Genomic DNA, 20,968 nt, shown 5'->3' on the forward strand with positions numbered 1-20,968 from the left:
CGCGAGCAGCACATTTAGGATCTTTCTCTTCCACATTGTTGCCTCCTATATGGTTTTTGGCGTCATATCGAGCACGTCATTTTCAACATTGTGCGCCGCCGCATAGATCGCTAGCCACCCACACTGCCCATTAGCTTCTACGTCCGTGATCTTCCCCCCAATCGCGTTGAGCCATACCTGGAGATCGCGTTTTGTCTCGGTTAGATTTTCACCCACGCATTCCACGTCTTCATCTTCATCTTGCGTTTCCATGAGGACCGAAGGTGTCGGCCCACTATCCATCTCCGTCTTCTCTAGATCCGTCCCCTTTTTCACCTCATCTTCAGAAGGTTGATGCGGTGCGTCCCGTTCACCGGCAAAAGCGTCAAAAAGAGATTGTTGCTTTAGCGCTTTCGGCTCCGCGGCCTGTTGTTTGGTTGGCGACAGAGATGTCACTGAGCACTCTTGCGTTTTGGAGCCTTGACGCAATATTTTCTTTTGTCGTCTTCCTGAAAGTTGCTTACGTACGCGCCGATGCTGCTCATGGGTAGCAGCGTCTCTTTTGTGAAGTGACCTCCCATCGCCTTGGTTCCGGGGCGCAACCTCTTGCAGTTCAGCCTCAGTGTTGGCGCATGCGCGCTTTTGTTGTAGCTGGACCGGGATGGGTTTGCTTGCCTTGTACGCAACAGGTTTTGCCTCATCCAAAGTGGCCACTGCGTCCGTCTTTGTGCTGGATTGATCTGTCTCCAGCAAGCGTCTCTGGTTTCAGGGGTTGCGGCGTTCTTGTCGCTCGAGCTATCGCCTTCCATTTCAATGTCCGTGTCTACATGGCCGTCAGCTTTCTTCGCTTCGTCGGCCCCCATTATGGTGTTGTCATGGTTATCTGAGGGACCCATAACCCTATCATCATTTTCCACATTACCTGGGGTGACCTCCTCATCTTCCTGGTACTTCAGTTTCGTCTCCGTCGAGCACGGTTTGGTCTCCGGTACGCCCCAACGAGCAAAAAAGTCAAAGAGCTGGTCAACGTTTTGGATTGAGGGACCAACCGATGCGATCTCCTTTTTAATCGAAGGGCTTGCTTCCTGCGGCGTTATCTTCAGCGTGCGTTGATCTGCTGCCTGCTTGCAATTTTCGGACTGAGCGTTGCATCGCATCTGGGAGTGCCACTTGCTACTACACTTCACACAGGGCAAATTAATGTGTACATCGCTCAGGTGAATCAATAGATGAGTTTTCGGGAGGTGAATGCGCGTGTGCTTGCTGAGCACCAGCGGGCATATTGGTCCCTCGATGATAACTTCCCATGTCTCTCGTCCTCGCCCCGGCTCGTTCAGTTTCGGGTGTTTGATTGATTTCACTTGCTGTTTGAGTTCTTTCGTTAAGAGCTCATACATTTCGAGTGGCGAGATTACCACGAAGCAGCAATAGTGAAAACCGGAAGTGGTCGAGTCGGAGGACAGCGTTCGGGCGTTGATACCGGAGTTCGTTGTAGTCCACCAACTCAAGTCCTTTTCCATCAAATGGGCAAATCATTCGTCGACTACGGAAGTAAAAGCTCACCACTCTGGTTTCTTGATTCAGTTCCAGTCGGGCTAAGTCTGCTTTCAGCAGTTGTACGTGTTGTTGTTGTTCAGCAACAGCAGCGGATCCTGCATCGATTAGTTGGAAAAGCGTGCTTTGGCTCAGCCCATCGCGAACAAAATGACCTGGCATGAGATGCCCATATAGAGCGTACTCCTGCCCTTGCAGCATTTCCATGAAGATCGCCATCTGGCCAGGCGTGAAGACCTGCAAAAGGAAAGCCGGGGGGGTTCACCTCGTCGAGGCGTCGGGACAACAGCATATTAAGATTTTCACGTTCCGCATCGGTCATCGGTCTTGGCTGCATCAGTTGGCTCCGCTTGGTCATTTACAGGTTGCTCGCTACCTGAGGACTTGGCATCAGCTGGGAGTTCACCACCGCTACCAGTCTGAAGTGCGTCTTTGTAGCTTCTAGACGGTCCGATAGATTTTGCGGGCATGTATGTTGTTGGGGCCGGTTTGTTAGAGAAGACGAAGAACTGGATCCTGTTGTCGAGCTCCTTCTTCGTGATCCTTTCAATAATCACCCAGTTGTACAGTGTTCTCGCTAGGCTGAGCGCTTCACTCTCGTTAGCGTAGTCCCAGGAGCCTGCGTATATTGAGTAGCGTTCACGCAGCTTTGCTGGCCTATCATCCGCCCATTCGTTAAGCAGGGCCGTCTTTTGCTCCTCGTTCTCCATTGAGTGTAGACTTGCCTTGAATATCTCGAAACGACGTTGCCGACCAAGCTCTTGAATTATGACCGCCAATTGGTACACATGCTTGGGCTGGGCGGTGTAGCGCAGGTATTCGATCGGTTTGAGGAACGACGCCCTACCGTCGCCATTCTCTTCACCAGCTTTAGTCGGTTTGCGCGGTAGTGACGTGTTTCTGGGAGATTGTCGCGTCTTGGGCTTCGGGTTTGCTTGCGCTTTTTCGTCCTTGGTGCCATCTCTCTCGTTCACGCTCGTTGCGGCGGCTACCTTCAAGTGCTTTTTCGTCTTTCTGCTCGCATGAGTGCTCCACTCGCTTTCTCTCGACTTGACCGCAGACTCGTCCGGAGGGCACTCCCGCTCACCGCCTGGCGATGCCGGAGATGTTCCTCCTGGAACACAGTTCATGCTCGCATTCGCATCCGGCCCCATGGCTCCGTTCGCCAAGGGACTCCCTGGATTTAGTGGTTGGTCGGGCGGCCGACCTGGTTGCTTCATGGGGTCTGGCTTAGCTTCTTCCGGAGTTTAAGAACCCAGGCCACGCGCCTCTCCACGCGTAGAGCTCTGCCGTGTTCTCAGCTAGGACGAAGGGTCACTTGGTCTGGCCGAGGATCTTTGCGAGTGGAAAATGGTACTTCGTCGATGTCTCAGTCCGACAGCCACCTAGCTATCACTTTCATTTGTTTTGCAAGGACTCATAAGAGCACTGCCACCGTTAGGTCAAACAAGACTGAAAATGACCTCGATTGGCGTGCGACAATGTTGCGAGGCAAATTTACTCTGGCTTGGATTCGCACCGGTTGCAGCAAAAGTAGGGGGATATGCCGGCAGTGCTCTAAACGATACGCGACTGATGATCTGAGTAATATCGCGGTTTGCCCAAAGTGCCAGTTGCAATTGTAGTCTTGCGCAAATAGGAAGCTTCATGCGCGCGTAGGTGTTTTGTCGCGCTTTTGCTTTTGTCAAACACGTAGTTCCAAGCATTTTTTATTGAAGATGGATGGCGTGCGATTGGTTTGAGTTTTCGGCGCAAGATCCTGCGCTAGCTTCGAAGCTTTACTCTCGTCACTTCTTGATTCACGCTCAAGTCCGCACCCGCTTCACCTCATCGACGTTGTGGCTATGGATTTATCGGATATCCCATTCGACACGCCCGTGATTCTCCGGTCGCTCTTTGCGCGCAAGAGCCTGCAGAATCCTTTCGGAACGAAGAAGGCGCGGTGCCTCGAGGACAATTGCGACCTGTACGAGCAAATGATCCTGCGCCGTGTCCGCGACGACAAAGTTGCCATCGAGTCGGCGCGCAACAGCCGGTTCCTTCAAGTTCGTGCCGCTGGGGAGTGCGTCTTCGACCCGAAGGAGCCTGGCGAGTGGGAGCTCTTTAACATGGAGACGGATCAGGACTGTGCGCTCTACTTCGTGTCGTGCCACACGGGGAACGTGCTGCAGTGCGACGAGAACGGCGTTGTCAAGTGCGCGAACGAGAATCGTCAGGTGTGCGAGGGCTGGGGCATCGTCGAGCCTCGTTCTTCTGCTGCTGTGAGCCAAGCGAAATCTGTAGCCAATTTGCGTGGGCCCCTTGGCGTTGCAGAACGCCAAAACTTCATCTTGGAGCTGGCGAAGTGTGGCAAATCGCCCGATGAGATCGAGCAGATTGTGACGCGCATGTTTGATGTCTCGTTGTCTGCATCAACAGCGCCGTCCGCAACCTCCTTTTCGAAGCCGGCCGTCGCCGTGCTTTCTGGGTGGGATTGAGTCACCTCAGACGAGATCGGTCCAATGTGGTGGAGAACTACAAGAATCCCAATAGCCTAAATTGCAGCTTACTTGGGGAATTTCCTTGCTAAATAAAACAGTGTCGAGCCTGTTTCTTGAAGCGAATCACTAGATGTTTCCTCACAATAACAGTAAGGTTACGTGCAATCATGCACGGCAGATGTCGTGTCAGATTCGCCGCTCTAACCTGAAAAGTTTCTTGGAGGCTTGCACAAGATCAAGATGTGTTATTACTTTATGAGCTACTAGAGTGGATCCACGCGAACTTAAAGCTGAAATCAGCACCTAGGGAAGAAAAGGGTGGTTATTAGAGTGACAAATCTCAATTTGTTCTAAACCAACTATTCCAAGCCAGCTTTCCGACGTGCTGTAATGGCACTTGCATGACGTAGACGAATACGCCCATAAGCTTCATCTGAATGATCTCTACCTGTTTTTCCAAAACAAATGCGAGTTGGTTCAATCGCGAGAAGCCAAATGTACCACAATTGCCATCACGAGCGACAGCAACTCCAGCAGTGCGTAGGCCATCACGTTGCAGAACTTTAAATAAAGTTGATCACTAGTGAGGCCTGCCAGCTGCGGGTAGTACGCGCTGTTTGGCATGTGATACAAAGTCAATTGATGCACACCTAGAGTGATCTTTGTGCAACATCATAGCGCAGCACCTAAAATGGTTGGCATCGCCACTTCAATGTACTCCACGAGCACAACGTATTCCGTGACGAAGAGCACTTGAGACGTCTTTTGTATGAACAGATCCCGTTCCTGGCGAGAGAAAATTGCTTCAATTCCCAGTGCCGGGGTCTCCTCAGCTGGAGCATCGACTACCTTGACATCCGGAAATGCCTCCATGTCAGGCTGCAGATATCGTTTACTCCTCTTGCTGCGCTGTGGGGGACGAATCTGATAGACCCGCGCCTTGTGGGAGACCATGTATTTGAACCCCCTCTCATTCCCAGTCAGACCACTGTTCTTCAATGTAAAGGTGGCTGGCTACACGTGACGGAAGAGCTTCCGCCTTAGCTGCATTCGGTGCTTTTATCCACGATAGTAGTCGGTTTCGCCATAACGCAATCACACTGGCACGATCACGGACCCTTGGCTGATGAGGTTTTGCCCGGTATTCAATGTTCATCAAGCGTTCTGCTATCTGGACGAAGTTTTCTTTTGCAATTGGGTGTGTATGTGGGATCTTCTTCATCAGCACGCGGACTTCGTTCAGGAGCCTCATGGTATCAAATAGCGCGAGCCCAAACTGCAACGCATCCGTTCCCATGATGAGGGCGATCGTGTACCAGGACGACGTGCTCTCAAGAACACTGGAGGTGTACAGCACACCGAATATCTCCACGAAGAAAATAATCGTCACGAGTTTCATCTCGTTGTGGTCGGTAAGATTTCGACTGACAAAGTTTTTGGCAGCGATCTGCATGGCGGGTGATAGCAGAACGAAAAAGGCTTGGTCGACTCCGGAAAGAGACAAGCAACCGTAGATATAAAGCGGGTAGACGATTGTCAGTGCCACTTCGCAATAAAAGACGTTCAGTTGGCGCTTGAGTTCGGTCCACAGCGACGGCTCAGCTCGTAATGTGGATCTGGATATGTAAACGAAACTCGCTGCAAGGGCCAAGACGGTGGGGGGTCCAGCAACAACGAGTCCAAATGGCAGTGGGAAAATATCCGTCAAGCTACAAACGATTATGACGCATGAGAAGGGAAAAGTAGCCGCGATAGAGGAAACAAAAGACACTTGTGCTGCGCAGAGCTTCAGTTTCGACACCCCCTGGCCGATCTGCACGAGCTCGCCTGCTCCGATCAATACGATGAGAGCCCACGATCGAACGAACACGAACCAGTTGCGGGAAATTCCAGCTTCAGGGGGCGGTAGCGGCACTGACTCGGTGAGTAAACTCAAGCAGAGACTGGGGAGTGGCGTCACCAGGCAAAGGGCCACCAACCGAGCGACGCTCAGGTCTTTCGTGTAGGGCTGCAGCTGCTGCAGTCGTTGGTTGTAGTAGCATCCTTGGAACTCCACGTGAAGCGACGTCCAAAGCTCTAAGACGCGATGGCACCACTTCCAGAGCCGCCGCCTCATGCTTCTTGTAGACATTCGCCTACGGAGCAGCATCGTTTCGTACGACGTCAAATGAGCGAACTGAATCGATTTGTTCGATATGGAGCACGAACGATTGAGGTTTGAAAAGTGCGAGGGCTACACGATAACCAAAAGGTGATGCTATTTTGATCCTCTCGGCTCACGGTGAAAACACCCGTATATTCATTCATTCCTGTGGTCCCGACACGTCCACCATGGCAGCGGAGCACGCAGAAGCTCTGTTCGTTTGAGTTTACTACCGATACCAAAAATAATGTCGATGTGATCCCAAGCTTTTTTTACGCCTGCTCCTGCTCCTGCAAGAGTTGACTACGACCGTAGGGGGGTTGGTACGACTCGCTTCACTGGTCCGCAGAAGCTTAGCTTTGCTGCTTGTTGGTCGTTGGCTGAGCATCGCGATCCGAAGTTACTATTAGCAGCACACCAAGAAACTACTGTCCGCGCTAATATGTACATGCACGACTACAGTCTCGACGCCAACGCCAACTCGAGCGAAAATAAGAATTACTAACCATACCTTACACGGATTGCTAGTAATTCTGGATCGAGCACGCGGACAGCACGCGCCCCCGGCCACATTGGCTCCAGTCCAGCCCCACAAGTTGGGGCACAACGTAGCAACCGCACTTCAACTTTGTGTCTGTCCGACCTGCGCTAGAGTCACACGAGACGAGCCTGTTCGGGTGGTGCACCCAGCTGCGCCCTGATTGGCCAGAGTCACGCAGCACACACCTCCACACCAACTCTACACCACTCTGCCACGCACGCAGGCAGCCGCACACTCCAGTAGTCAGCACAGTCCGTGCATCACCACACCTCCACCTCCGTTGCCATTGCCATCGCTATTGCCAGCCATGACTGCGACTGAGACTGCTGCCGCGGCCAAGACGGAGACGCCCAAGCGCACCATCTACGTGTCGTCGCGCAAGAGCCAGCTGGCCATGGCGCAGACCAACACGGTCATCGCCATGCTGGAGGTCAAGTTCCCGGCGCTGCGCTTCGTCGTGGGGCAGCAGGACACGGTGGGCGACCAGGTGCTGGACCGCCACCTGAGCGAGCTGGGCACGAGCACGGCCTCGGGCCTCTTCACCAAGAGCCTAGAGGACGCGCTGCTGGCCAAGACCGCCAGCTTCGCCGTGCACTCGCTCAAGGACATGCCCACAACGCTGCCCGACGGGCTCGTGCTGGCCGCCATCACCAAGCGCGAGAGCCCCGAGGACGCGGCCGTGATCCACCCCAAGCACAAGGCCAAGGGCCTCACCACGCTCAAGCAGCTGCCCGAGGGCAGCGTCATCGGCACCAGCTCGCTGCGGCGCGAGGCGCTGCTGCGCCAGCAGTTCCCGACCTTCGAGATCAAGACGCTGCGCGGCAACATCCAGACGCGGCTGGCCAAGCTGGACGGGCACGACGACTACGACGCCATTATTGTGGCGGCGTGCGGCTTCCGGCGCGGCGAGCTGGGCGACCGGATCGACGAGATTCTGCCCATGGACACGTTCGGCTACGGCGTCGGACAGGGGAGCATCGGCGTCGAGTGCCGCGCAGACGACGAGGAGACGATCGAGATGCTCAAGACGATCACAGATGAAAAGTCGGCGCAACTCTGCAAGGCCGAGCGTAGTCTGCTCTACCATTTGGAGGGAGGATGCCAGGTTGGTTGTGCAGTGTTTACTGGGTGCTCTGAGGTGATCTTCTGACGTTGGTGTGTTGATTACTGTGTAGATCGCGATGGGCGTGAGCGCGACGCTGGATGAGGACACGCTGACGTTGAACTCGACGGTGTTGTCGCGTGACGGCAAGGAGAGCGTCCACGGTACGAGTCTCGTATGCGCGAACATTTGCTTGTGATATCATGGAGCTAACGTTGCTGTGAAATGCTACTGCAGAATCGATCTCTGGACCGCGCACGGAGGCTGAGAACCTGGGCAAGCAGCTGGCGCAGCGCTTCTGGGACAACGAGCTGGCCCGCAAGGTGCTGGGCAAGACCGGCCAGAAGCGCGCCCTGACGTACGGAGACGCCGAAGCGCCCGGTGACGCCGCTGCCGCCGCTGAAAAGGCTGCCTCCGAAGGTGAGAGCCCCTCGAAGAAGGCCAAAACCTCCGAATAAGTCCAAGGAGATCATCACCATCGGAACTGCAACACAACCTTCATAGCATTAGAGACCCGCCCCACCACTGTCAACTCCGTCTTACCGTAGTGAACCCATAATTGAAACATACTACCATTTGTCATCCCAATAATCGACTCGTCACGGTACTTCCTTTCTCCCATCTAAGTACGAAATGCTTGGTTCCAGTCATTTCGGAGCTGCTCGCCCAACGACTCAAGTGGCTGCTCCTTCACTGGTGTTGCGGTGCGCGTCTCGGCGTCAATCTCCCTCGGTTCGGCGCGACTCGCTGTTCACCATAAAGCCCAGCGTCTGGCGTCTCTGAAGCTGCCGGTTGCACTCGTCACCGCCCCGTACCGCGCGCGCCCTAGGCAGATAACGGAAACCATGACCAGCGACCAGTTGACGCGCTGCCAGAACTCGCGCGTGCTGCAGGCGTTCCGCGCCATCGGCGTGGTGGCCGACGATGTGCCCGTTGTGTGGTACGGCATGGGCAAGTCCAGCTTCGCCACGGCCTCGCTGGGCAAGTCCTTCGCCGTGTACAACTGCGACAAGCTCACGCCCGTGCTGGTGTCGCCCCAGCTGCCCAAGCGCATCGCGGCGCTGGCGGTTTTCCCCAGGAAGCACGTGACGTTTACGGCCTGCGGGCGCCAGATCATCGTCTGGCGGCGCGCGGACCGCTGGAAGACGCTGGTGGGCCACAAGGGCGCCGTCAAGCAGATGATCACAGTCGGCACCGTGCTCTTCTCGCTCGACGACGAGCGCAACATCATGATCTGGGACCTGGAGACGATGAAGCTGGTGGACACGCTGAGCTTCCCGATTGGCTTCACCCCGACGGCCATGATGCACCCGGACACGTACCTGAACAAGATCCTCATTGGCTCGGAGGAGGGCGCGCTGCAGCTCTGGAACGTCCGCAAGATGAAGTGCATCTACGAGTTCAAGGGCTGGGGCAGCGCCGTTACGGCCTTGGAGCAGAGTCCTGCGGTTGACGTGGTGAGTATCGGACTGGCGGACGGAAGACTGATGGTGCACCACCTGCAGCTGGACGAGCGCGTCATGGACTTCAAGCAGGAGCAGCAGAGCAGCATCACGGCCATGTCCTTCCGCACCGACGCAGGCGCGTCGACGACCCCGTTGGTTGTGTCTGGATCGAGGTCGGGAGACATCGCGGTCTGGAACCTGCAGACCAAGCGGCTCGAGTCGGTCATTGCTGCTGCTCACGACGGCGCCGTGGTGTCGCTCCAGTTTTTGAGTAACGAGCCGCTGCTGCTGTCGTCCGGCTCCGACAACTCAATCAAGCTCTGGATCTTCGACCACCTGAACGGTGGCACCGCTCGTCTTCTCAAGTCGCGCGAGGGCCACCGCGCCCCGCCCACGCGTATTCGCTACTACGGCAACAACACGCTCGCTACTATGGCCGACGGTGCTGACGGCACGTGCTGCCAGATTCTGTCCGCAGGCCAAGACCGCGCCTTCCGTGTGTTCCACACGGCGCGTGAGCAACAGAGCAGGGAGCTATCGCAGGGGCCCGTTCTGAAGAAGGCTCGCCGGTTGAATGTGCGCGTGGAAGATCTGAAGCTGCCGCCGATCGCGCAGTTTGCCGCCATGGAGACGCGCGAACGCGACTGGGCTAACGTCATCACGTGCCACGAGAACGAGATCGCTGCTTACGTGTGGCGTTTCGAGAACCGCGCCATTGGTAAGAAGGTGCTTCGCCAGTTCGACCCCAGCAAGCGTGTGCCTTCGGGCAGTGCTGAGGACCTGCGCCGCAAGAAGACTCAGGCTACCAGTGTGGCCATCAGTTCGTGCGGCAACTACGCTCTTGTGGGTAGCTTGGGTGGTTGCATCTTCCGCTACAACATGCAATCCGGTGAGGCTCGTGGATCATTCCCAGTTTCGGCCACTCCGAAGGCGAAGATCATCCGTTCGTTGGTGCTGCCGGGCACGGATATGTCGGCTCTGCAGGACAATGACGTCGAGAAGACGGCGGGTGATGCTCACGACGGACCTGTCAGCGCCGTGGCCGTGGATGCCCTCAACGAGACGCTGGTTTCGGCTGGCATTGACGGTAAGCTCAAGTTCTGGGGTTTCAAGAAGCACGAGCTGCGCTACGAGATCGATATCGGCTCCCCTATCAGTCAGATGGAGCTGCACCGTGACAGCAACTTGCTCTGCGTGGCGTGCGATGACCAGGTGCTGCGTCTGTACGACGTGACGACTCACAAGCTCGTCCGTCGCTTTGCCGGTCACTCGCACCGTGTGACGGACATGACGTTCAGCTCGGACGCTCGGTGGCTGTTCTCGTCCTCGGCTGATGCCTCGCTGCGTGTGTGGGATATTCCTACGGGCAAGTGCGTGGACTGGCTGCGTTTCCACAAGCCGGTGACTGGTTTGGCGGTGTCCCCTACGGGCGAGTTCCTGGCCACGACGCACGTTGGGCACGTCGGTATTTTCCTGTGGGCCAACCGCAGCTTCTTCACGGAGGTCTTCCTCGACTCGGAGCCTGCTGAGCCTGTTCTTATGGACATGCCCGTGTCGCTGAACGAGGTCGACAACAGCGACCAGCTCGGATACGGCACGGAGCGGAACCCTCAGCTGTCTGTTTTGAGTGTGGACGAGCAGCAGTCACAGAGCAGCAAGGTGGAGAAAGGGGAAGAGAGCTCCGAGCCTCTGGATGCCTCCCTCATCACACTGTCTACGGCGCCGCGTGCGTTCTGGCAGTCACTGTTCAACTTGGAGCTCATCAAGAAGCGCAACAAGCCTATTGAGCCTCCTAAGGCCCCCGAACAGGCTCCGTTCTTCCTTCAGACCGCTCGCAAGGATGATGTCCACCCGACGTTCGTCCCCGTTGCTCCCGAGGCGAAAAAGGAGACCAAGAAGAAGGAGGAGGACGAGGATGTTGCCATGGACGGCTGGGGCGTCGGCGACGACGACGAGGCATGGGGAGACGACGATGGCGAGGAGCCCGAGGACGACGCAGAAGTTGCTGCCCCGAGCTCTCGGATCGTCAAGACGGAAGGCATTGTCACTTCGCGCTGTAAGCTGGCCACACTGCTGGCGAAGGCGATCAAGCTGGAGGAGGAGGAAGACGACACGGTCTCACGTTTCCATGAGGTGGCCGTGTACATGCAGTCGCTCTCTGCGTCGGCGGTGGACGTTGAGATGAGCACCCTGTGCATGGGCGACTTCGACGAGGAGGGCAAGAAGCTGCTGGGCCGGTTCCTGGACTTCCTGCGCGAGGAGATGCGGACGCGCCGCGACTTCCAGGTGCTGCAGGCCTATCTGAACCGCTTCCTGAAGCTGCACGAGGAGCTGCTGGTGGCGGACCCGGCGTTGCTGGCGCAGGTGGACGAGCTCGGATCATTGCAGCAGCAGCAGTGGCAGCACCTGCAGAAGCTCCTGCACAACAATTTGTGTCTGGTGCAGTACCTCAGCAAGATCCAGATGTAAGATAGCGAGCGTGGCGCAGGAAACAAACGCTTCGGTTGCTAGCTCATACTACTCAGTCATACCCCCAAACGCTTAGATAAACGAAACCAATGCACGTTGATTAGACTAGTCTTGCTTTGTTGCCCAGAGTTAGCTGTTGACTTCTTCTATCCACTCGAAAGATGCACCCAGGAAAACTTGAAGCTGAAGTCAGCACCTGATAAAAATTATCACCATAAACTCAAGTTAAGATCGATCGATGACAAGAAAGTCCGCAGCTTTCTTACCGAGATGCAGTATCGTCACCTGCATGATGTAGACAAAGTAGGCGATCAGTTTGATCTGGATTGTGCGCGTTTGTTTGTCCAGGACGAACGCCAACTGGTGAAATGTCGAGAACCCCAAGCTTCGTTTCAAGGCCATAATGGTCATCACGAGTGAGAGGAGCTCGAGCGAGGCGTACGCTACGACGTTGGATACGCTGGAATACAGCTGAGTACTGGAGAGCTCAGCCATGAAGGGATAGTAGGCGCTGTTGTGCATGTGAAACAAAGCCAATCGATGTATGCCTACCAGAACGCTGTTTGTTAGTCTTGCCTTTTGAATCGGAGAGTTGCTGCAAGTAATACTTACTGAAGATAATCGGCATAGCCACTTCGATGTACTCCACAAGTATAATATGCTCGGTGACATAAAGCACCTGCGAAGCCTTTTGAATAAAAAGCGCTCGGTCCTTACGAGAGAAAAGTGCTTCAATATCAAGTGAAGGTTCGGCATATGGATCAACTCCGAGGAAACCATCTCTGATCTCTCGGTTCTTCTGTGGTGGGCGAATCGGGAAGACGCGTGCCTTGTGAGAAACTACTCGATTCGTATCCGTGTTTCTTCCGGTGAAATGTTCATTCTTTAACTGCATGGCAGCTACAGGCTGAGGAAAAGCTCTTGTCTTGAGAACACTTGTTAATTTGATCCAGGCTCTTGGCCGTTTATGTCGAGGCGAGGCAGAATAATGAACTTTTGGTTGAGGTGCAATCTTCGCCTGAATATTTCTCAACCGCTCTGCTATCTGGACGAAATTTTCTTTTGCCACTGGATGACTGCGAGGAATTTTCCTCATTAGCAGTTCCACGTCGTTCAGGAGCTTCCTAATGTCAATCATTGCTATCCAAAATTGCAAATGGTCTGTGAGGATCACCAGCACAGTCGTCTTCCAGGACGAGACGCTCTGGAGAGCATTGGAGGCGTACAGCGCATTGAAAATCTCCACAATAAACACAACCGTCTCTGGCTTGATGTCGTTGTGGTCGGTGAGGCTGTAGTTGATCCAGTTCTTCGCGACGAGTTGGATGACGGGGGATAGCAAGACGAAGCCTGCCTGGGCAAATCCAGAGAGCGATACCAACCCATAGACGTAGAGCGGATACACGAAGGTTAATGCTACTTGACAGTAAAACACGGAGAGCTGCTGCTTGATTTCCGCCCACAAGGATGGTTCAGCCCCTAGTTGAGGACCGGAAATGTACACGAAGCATACTGCTACCACACAGACGTCGGGTGGTGCGACGACGAGGAACCCAAAAGGAAACGGGAAAACTACCAGTCTGCAGACTGCTACGATGAATATGATTGACACCGTGGCCGCTAGGAGAGTAATGGCCACCACTTGCCTTGCACTCATCTTCAATCGAGGCGCACCCTGGCCAATCTGAACGAGTACAGTTGCGTTGACCAGCCCGATCAGCACCCACGACCGAACAAAGAGAAACCAGTTCTTGAAAACGCCTGCTTCAGGCGGAGGTAGAGGGACCGCCTCGCCGAGTAAACTCACAACGAGGCATGGCACTGGAGTCAGCAAACAGACGCTCCACATCCTCACGAGACTAGCAGAGTTTGTGTAGGAATGCAAGCGATGAAGACGCTCCCGCGAGTAGAACCCTTGGAACTCAACATGGAGAGCGTCAAACACCTTTAGAGCACGACGACGCGCTGTCAAAAGCCACTCGGGCTTCTTTGTCATCCGCGCTCAAAAAATGAGGATAGCTTTCCCGACAAGAGCTATGGAGATTTTTTTTGGAAAACCCTTTACTATATTCAGATTCGCGAAGTAACGCGCAGCAGTCTGATCATGTGTTAATGTATCATAACTTACCTTTTCGTTTGATCAATCCACGAAAATGTTAAGCTGAAGTCGGCGCCTAGTCAAACTCGCGTTAGCATAGGAGCTTAAGGGGGTGCTGTGCGATTTGTGTGCGTACCTGGATGTGCCAGCGTCAACTGCGTCACATAGACAAAAACAAGGATCAACTTCGCTTGGATATCTTCTTTTTGCGTCTCAAGCACGAACGCAAGTTGCCGCAACGGTGACAAGCCCAACTTGCGCTTGAGCACGACGACAACTATGATCCAGGATATGAGTTCTAACAAACTGTAGAGAAGCACGTTATCGACGGAGGACCAAAGCTGCGAGCTGGAAAGGTCGGAGAGTGAATGGTGGTAGTCTCGGTTAGGCAAATAAAAGAGCACGATTCGGTGCAGACCTAGGTGGTACGACATCATTGGCGGTCAGTAGAATATTGCCTCTTGATGATACGCGATGACTCACTGTAGATAATCGGAAGCGAAACTTCTGCGTACTCGATCAGTAGAATGTATTCTACCGCAAACAGCACACGCGTCGTCGTCTTTATGAACAGCGCTCTGCTTATTTGAAAATAAAATTTCCAGTGCGAGTGAGGAGCTCTGTATCGGTGCTGAAGCATTCTCTGGTGTTGCCCAAGATGAGGGGGTCGTATTGGAAAAAACGCGTGCTCTGCCACTTGTAATTGAGCGTTTCTTTGGACTGCGAGAAATTTTCTCTAAGTGAGTCGCGAGGCTTCGCTCTCGTTGAATTGGGAACTTCTTCTTTATCGGGAGGCTGGACCTTGGTCCCTCGCTCTCCCGCGTGGGTTTGGCTGCCGAAACCGCAGCAGTATTCTTCCTACCTTGAGCCTTCCTCCTCGAATCCAAGTTGACGAGTCGAAGGGCAATTTCCACGAAATTTTCGTTTGCAATACTATGACCACGGGGAATTTTCGAGAGGAGAGCATTTACTTCCTCAATTCCATTTCCGATGGCGGTCATGGCTTGTCAGAAGTGTACCTTATTGCGCCAGTCGCCGTCCACGATGAAGCGCTCTGGAGGGAGTGGGAGACGTAAAGCGCCATGAACACGTCGATGCTGAAGACGAACGTTTCCGGTTGAACCTTACTATGGTCGGGTAGCGCGCGGCTTGTCCAGTGCTTTGCAGCCAGCTTTATGACCGGTAGCAGCAGAACGTAAAAGGCTTGGGCGATACCGGTCAGTGACACGTAGCCGTAGATGTAGATCAGGTAAACGAAAGTCAGCGCTACCTGACAGTTCAGATAATAGAGTTGCCCCTTGACATCGAGCCATATCGAGGATTAGACTTGTATACAATGTATCCGGCAAGCACGGCCACATTCGGAGGCACTGCGATGAGGACCCCGAAGGGCAATGGGAAGACATCGAAAATGATGCTAATCGCGAAAATGAAAGCCATCGAAAGTCCAGACGCCCACGAAAACAAGTTGATAGGCTCTCAGCTGGAGTTTAGGGACGCCTATGCTCATTTGAACAAGCACCAATCAGTTGATCATACCTGTGACCAACCATGCCCGAATGAAAAATGCCCATTGTTGTTGTACACCAGTTTCCGGTGGCGCTAGTGACGGAACCTCCTTGAGTAAGCTCAAAGCCAAACTGGGCAATGGCGTTAACAGCAGGACCAGCTCTAATCGACGAGTGGTTAGATGGTTCATGTACTCATTTAACTACTGGAGCCGCGCCACTGAGTAATGTCCTTCGATGTTGATGACCGTCCACGCAGAGGAGATTTGTCGCTGAGCCCACACCAACATTTCCTTGCCTTGCCAAGACGCCATTTAGATGGTGAGTTCGCGTTTCCTTTCCCTGCCAAGGTGTGAGTTCGTATGCAGGCGCCACAGACAAAAGAAGATTGATAGTGACGCTATAAAGAGCACGTTTGATGCCACTGACTCAGAAACCGACAATGAGTCAGAGCGGGTGTTAGCGAGGGCTATTGTTGGTTACCAATGTGTCATTTGGCGAGAAGGAAGCGAAGGTGTGTTCCTAGTGCACACTGTGCACAATGTAAATTAGCCATAATGCCACTCAAGCGTTGGTTGAGTGAAGCCAATCGAACTTGAAGGTGAAATCGGCCCCTGGTAAACAACATGGTGTGTCAAAACGGGATCAATAAACACGAAAACACGCGGGAAAACCGCTGAGACTCACCATGGTGTTCCAGCGCCACCTGCATGATGTAGACGAAGACGACGTTCAGTTTAAACTGGATAACCTCAGCTTGGGTTTCGAACACGAATGCTAGTTGCTGGAGACACCCTAAACTCAGCTTCTGCTTGAGCACGAAGATTACTAGCAGTAGGGACATGAGCTCGAGAAAACTGTAGCCCAGCACACTCGATACTGATGCCCATAGTTGAGCACTGGTAAGCCCAGCTAATGAGGGATAGTAAATGCTGTTGTGCATGGGGGCTAACATCAAGCAGTGAAGACCTGTCATCCGTACAATAATGAGTATGTTAGTATAAATCCCCAGAATTTTTAACGATGATTTGGGTGGTTCGTACTGTACGCTATCGGCATGGCCACCTCGACGTACTCAATCAAGACTAGGTATTCTGTCATGAATAATACCCGCGTAGCCTTATGAATGAACCGTATTCGCTCCTTTCTCGAGAAAATGGTTTCTAGTCCGGGAGAAGTATCGAGCTTCTTGGCAGTATTGATCTTGGCCGGGATAATGGATTCTGGGGGGCTTTTAGCAACGAACACATTCTGCTTATCTGGCGGTCGGAAGGGGAGAACTCGAGCGGTATTCGATCGGATCCACGTTTTCATCCAGGTCCCACGTCTGTCCACTTTCTCTCTAACAGCGTAGCGTCCCAGGGCAGCATCCTTGGTCGGGTCGTGGATAACACACATGTTGCGCTCTCGTCTGCTGCAAGGCACTTTGCAAGCTTTTGTCTCTGGCAGCCTCGATATCGACAAGTCGAATTGCGATCTGCACGAAATTCTCCTTTTTCATGGGGTGCTTCTCCGGAATTTTGTTCACGAGCGTCTTCATCTCTTCAAGCACCTTCACGATATCCACCATAGATATCCAAAACTGGACCACGTCTATCAGCATAACTATTGCTGTGGTACCCCAGGACGAACTGTTGTGCAACGCACTGGAGATGTACAAGGCGTTGAAGACTTCGACAATAAAGATGACAGACTCGGGTTTCATGTCGTTGTTGTCGACTAAAGAGCGGCTGATCCAGTTTCTGGCGCTTAGTTGGATGACCGGCAGCACCATCACGAATAACACTTGATAGATCCCATCGAGAGACACGAAGCCGAGGATGTAGAGAGGGTAAACGAACGGAAGCACAACCTGACAGTTGTATACAACGAGCTGTCGCTTCAACTCCACGAGCAGCGATGGATCAGCGCGCCATTTGGGTCTCGAAATGATCGTAAACAATACAGCGATCACACCAACGTCGGGAATTCCAATGACCAGTAAACCGAAAGGCAGGGGAAATACTGTAAACGCGCAAATTATAATCACGATTCCAGTCGCCACAGTTGCCGCGAAAATCGACATGAAGATAATTCGTCGTACTGAAAGTTTAAGGCGAGGAGCGCCGTGACCCATTTGCATAAGGGCAGATCCATTGAAAAAGGTGAGCATTGCCCAAGCTCGGATGATGAATACCCAGTTTTCGCAGAACCCAGCGCTAGGTGGCGCTAAAGGAAGCAGCTCTTTTATTAAGCTGAAGGCAAGACCGGGTAACGGCGTCACAAACAGACGAGAATCAACCGGGCGGAACTGTGCGAGCTCGAGTAGCTGTTCAATTGTTGAAGTCGCTCAACGGAGTAGCGCCCCTGGAACTCGACTTGGAGAGACATCCAGGCCCTCCACAGACGCTGGCGGGTGCTTCGAAGCCATTTCGTCATATTAGATGGAAGCAACCCACGACGCACTAAGACGTGTCTGCCGAGACCTCCTAAGTTTAACCTGCCGAAATTAGCCTGTCTTCTTCATTTATATAGCGTCTTGGGGTGAATAGAAGCCACAAACACAAATAAACGGATCTTTTCCTGACATGTTAATGCATTTATTTAGCAAAATTCTTATTTGTTTAAGGCTTCCTGAGCCCGGAATTTACAACTACCGTTTGTCGTGTATCCATGAAAATTTGAAGCTGAAGTCCGCACCTGATCAAGATTACGGTAATTTGACTGGTGCCTAAGCTTTCGCTGCCAAATTTCCACTTACCGAGGTGGACCAACGGTAGCTGCGTTATGTACACAACAACAAGAATCCGATTTGCCGGGGTCTGTTCTCTATGCGTATCTAGCATAAATGCAAGTTGTTGCAATGGCGACTGACCCAGCTGCCGCTTGATCACTCAGATTATGAAAATAAAGGAGACGACCTCCAGAATAGTGTAAAGAAGCACACTTCCGACTGAAGCCCAAAGCTGGGAGCTAGAAAATCCTCTCAACTCGAAGTAGACTTTGTTGGGAGTATAAAAAGAGAGGCCAGTTAGTTTTCCTTTGCAAAAAGGTAGGTCTGCGGCTGGTAACGCACTGTACCTGATTAGGAGCATTACTTTAGCATACTCGACGAGCACAAGGTACTCCACCAGAAACAAAACTCGCCTACTTGTCTGTATGATTGCCTCTATTTCTTTGCTCGTGAGAATACATGTATTCCCGAGCGCAAGAGAAGAACTCGGTAGTGAAGGGACCGGGACTACTTTTACTGGAGCCTCGAACGCGTGGTGGGATTATTGAGAATACTCGTGCCTTTCGAGACGTGATCGCGAGTTGTCTTGGTCGGTTGCTTGCTGTGTTTTCCAAAAGTGCAACAGTCTGTGCTCTTCGAGGCGATGTTCGCTTTGTGCTGGTTACCCCCATCTGTACGATAGGTTCAACCGTAAAAACACCAGTTGGATTCTTTCGAATTTGGTTCTGCCCCAAGTCGATTAAAATAAATTCAAAATAAATAATTTTAATATAAACTTCAGGGTGACCAAAAAACCAAACAAACTTGGGAAAAAATATTGTTCGCAATGGATGACTCTTCGGGATTTTGGGGTTCCAACTCTTTGTAAGTCTTTCAAACTTGATCACTAGCGTATCCAAAGTCCGCCATATCGAGGGTCAGCAGTCCCCCACGACGAGGCACTTTGAAGCGCGCATGCGGCGCAAAGAGCGAGCAGCACATAGAATACATGGATCGTCCGTCATCTCAAATTTACAGCTATATTTAACGTTACTGGTTTGCGGGCTTTGGCCCGCGGTATTCGCAGTTCGGTAGACTTTTTTTTACTGTATTCCAAAACCTGCATGGTAGAAAACTTTATTTACTACTAGTAGTCCTATGTAGTAGCGCTACGCGTGCCGTAGAAGAGCGTTGCATGAAGAAGTTCTTGAATTTTAGCACATGCTCCTATTTTTGTACTGTGAAGTGCCATGCATCCATTTGCTGGGTCGCTTATGCTGCTCGATCTGCCGTGGCGGATCTGCATGAACGCACACTACTGCTATTCTTGCTGCATACTGCACAGCTTCAAGCTACCAAGCTGGACTTCGGTTCATGTTGAATGTATAATGTGTTTATTTTGCTGGGGCCATTCGGGCTCTATGTCCAAATGTGACGCCTGGAACTTGCTTTTGTAGAATTGCTATACTGATTTTCATGCCGTTTAGCTCTCCTCGCTTCGAAGTCGACGCGCAACAAACAGTCTGCACTCACAACCATTAATCAATTGCGGTAATTTTGTTTTACTCAAAGACGATTTATCGTTGCTGCTGCTGTGGCTTCCGACATGTACATGTAGATATCGTAGGCATGACAGCCACACGTCTAAACTAACTCAACCGATACCACGGCGACTCTGCTCGCTTGCTGCCCCGATACGGTCGATCCTCACAGATTACATTGATTAACTGGTCATCCCTCTTTATTATCGCTGCTGCCTGGTTAGCTTACATTTGTATCGCCGAAAGCATGCTCTGAGCTCTAATGAATCGGAGTTTGCGCTGCTATGCTGTATTATAATTGCTGTACAACTGTCATTTGCTGTTGTTTCAAATGACTTGTGTCGAGATCCCGTAACCGGGCATAACGAACGTCGTCTGATTGGCTAATATTCTCATCACTAAAGGGCAGTACTCACTCTGCGGGGCGCCAGATCCCATTGTCGTGCATCTTCGACGGGAACGGTGGCGAGGTAAGACGAACAAGCATCTATCGAACGAGCTAATGTGCTGCGTCATCACGACAAAGGCCTTGTTAATGCTGTTAACCTCTATTTGGTGCTTCTAGTGCGCTTCCTGTGACGAAACAGCACACGCCTCGCCTCCGGATTCGACTCGTGGATTGCCTGCCGGATTCGTCGCAGTGTGGTTACTGCTCGCTCGGGCCGTTGCTTCGCCGCATGTGTAGGCGGCTTCATCGGCACATGAGCTATGCCGAGTTGGTAGAGATCGTCGGCTACACGTTGTGAAGTTGGTCGCTGCATTCTTGCCCCTGTACTTGCCTCCACACCAGCGACGATATGTCGGACTAGCACCGTCCATTCCGAAAACATCTTGCGGTTGGTCTTCGTGAAGTCAGATGGCTGCAGCGCCCGAAAAGGCGGGTATCCGGCAGCAGGGTGGCCAAGCCACCAAATACACCACACACTTAGCGCATCTAGCTGTGGAAAAGCAAAATCCTGCGGCATCCGATGAAAGCGCCCATCTGATTGCCAGTGATAAACGATGCTGGTTGAACTTGATTGGGCTGCCTCTTGCTGAATGCGCTGCTGCGCCTGCCATAGTCCAGCCTCCTCTAGCAGTACACGGATCGTCGAGCTGAGGTTTTCTCGCGTTACACTTTGCTGACTCACGCATTTCTCGTCCAGTAGCTTAGCAAATCCGTCCAGCAGTAGATCCGGGAGATGGTTCAGCGCCTGTCGCGTCTTCATGTGCTGCTCAAAAGGCAGTGCAGGCACTTCGAACTTGGTCTCCATCGAGGCGACAACGGGACGGAGTCTGTAATACAGGTCCAGCAGTAGCAGGGAGGCACAGGTTGCTTGTCATCGTCAGCTGCTTGTTGTGGGTTGAGGGAGTCAAATTGTGAGGGCCAGTGAAGGAGGAGGCCAATGACAGACGCATTTTAAACCAATCAGAGTG

General features: G+C 52.8%; 10 protein-coding genes across 10 annotated transcripts; 2 read left to right on the forward strand and 8 right to left on the reverse strand.

Annotated features, from left to right (window-relative positions):
• Positions 1-45: 45 nt before the first annotated feature.
• PHYSODRAFT_337350 (hypothetical protein) lies at positions 46-842 on the reverse strand (the record flags this gene model as incomplete). The annotated part of the gene is made up of 2 exons (XM_009534999.1): positions 46-405; positions 504-842. The coding sequence occupies 2 exons, from the start codon at positions 840-842 to the stop codon at positions 46-48; spliced, it is 699 nt and encodes a 232-aa protein (XP_009533294.1).
• Positions 843-1,368: 526 nt separating this feature from the next.
• Positions 1,369-1,788, reverse strand: PHYSODRAFT_519679 (hypothetical protein; the record flags this gene model as incomplete). The annotated part of the gene is made up of 1 exon (XM_009535000.1): positions 1,369-1,788. A coding segment is annotated over one exon (420 nt), but the record flags the coding sequence as incomplete, so codon positions are not given.
• A 167-nt stretch (positions 1,789-1,955) lies between these two features.
• PHYSODRAFT_403839 (hypothetical protein) lies at positions 1,956-2,351 on the reverse strand (the record flags this gene model as incomplete). Its single annotated transcript, XM_009535001.1, has 1 exon — positions 1,956-2,351. A coding segment is annotated over one exon (396 nt), but the record flags the coding sequence as incomplete, so codon positions are not given.
• Positions 2,352-3,377: 1,026 nt separating this feature from the next.
• PHYSODRAFT_347508 (hypothetical protein) lies at positions 3,378-4,134 on the forward strand (the record flags this gene model as incomplete). The annotated part of the gene is made up of 1 exon (XM_009535002.1): positions 3,378-4,134. One exon carries the CDS (start codon positions 3,378-3,380, stop codon positions 4,008-4,010), a length of 633 nt encoding a protein of 210 aa, XP_009533297.1. The 3' UTR covers positions 4,011-4,134.
• A 1,122-nt stretch (positions 4,135-5,256) lies between these two features.
• Positions 5,257-6,099, reverse strand: PHYSODRAFT_438174 (hypothetical protein; the record flags this gene model as incomplete). Its single annotated transcript, XM_009535003.1, has 1 exon — positions 5,257-6,099. A coding segment is annotated over one exon (843 nt), but the record flags the coding sequence as incomplete, so codon positions are not given.
• A 905-nt stretch (positions 6,100-7,004) lies between these two features.
• PHYSODRAFT_304396 (hypothetical protein) lies at positions 7,005-11,713 on the forward strand (the record flags this gene model as incomplete). Its single annotated transcript, XM_009535004.1, has 4 exons — positions 7,005-7,802; positions 7,873-7,963; positions 8,037-8,219; positions 8,427-11,713. The coding sequence occupies 4 exons, from the start codon at positions 7,005-7,007 to the stop codon at positions 11,711-11,713; spliced, it is 4,359 nt and encodes a 1,452-aa protein (XP_009533299.1).
• A 1,135-nt stretch (positions 11,714-12,848) lies between these two features.
• On the reverse strand, positions 12,849-13,709 carry PHYSODRAFT_519385 (hypothetical protein; the record flags this gene model as incomplete). Its single annotated transcript, XM_009535005.1, has 1 exon — positions 12,849-13,709. A coding segment is annotated over one exon (861 nt), but the record flags the coding sequence as incomplete, so codon positions are not given.
• Positions 13,710-13,915: 206 nt separating this feature from the next.
• PHYSODRAFT_518474 (hypothetical protein) lies at positions 13,916-14,245 on the reverse strand (the record flags this gene model as incomplete). Its single annotated transcript, XM_009535006.1, has 1 exon — positions 13,916-14,245. One exon carries the CDS (start codon positions 14,243-14,245, stop codon positions 13,916-13,918), a length of 330 nt encoding a protein of 109 aa, XP_009533301.1.
• A 1,638-nt stretch (positions 14,246-15,883) lies between these two features.
• Positions 15,884-17,435, reverse strand: PHYSODRAFT_519064 (hypothetical protein; the record flags this gene model as incomplete). Its single annotated transcript, XM_009535007.1, has 5 exons — positions 15,884-15,933; positions 16,007-16,288; positions 16,363-16,504; positions 16,568-16,653; positions 16,712-17,435. The coding sequence occupies 5 exons, from the start codon at positions 17,433-17,435 to the stop codon at positions 15,884-15,886; spliced, it is 1,284 nt and encodes a 427-aa protein (XP_009533302.1).
• A 2,896-nt stretch (positions 17,436-20,331) lies between these two features.
• On the reverse strand, positions 20,332-20,772 carry PHYSODRAFT_406914 (hypothetical protein; the record flags this gene model as incomplete). The annotated part of the gene is made up of 1 exon (XM_009535008.1): positions 20,332-20,772. A coding segment is annotated over one exon (441 nt), but the record flags the coding sequence as incomplete, so codon positions are not given.
• Positions 20,773-20,968: the final 196 nt, after the last annotated feature.

Source organism: Phytophthora sojae, assembly GCF_000149755.1.
Source record: "Phytophthora sojae unplaced genomic scaffold PHYSOscaffold_8, whole genome shotgun sequence".
Classification (NCBI taxonomy): domain Eukaryota; phylum Oomycota; class Peronosporomycetes; order Peronosporales; family Peronosporaceae; genus Phytophthora; species Phytophthora sojae.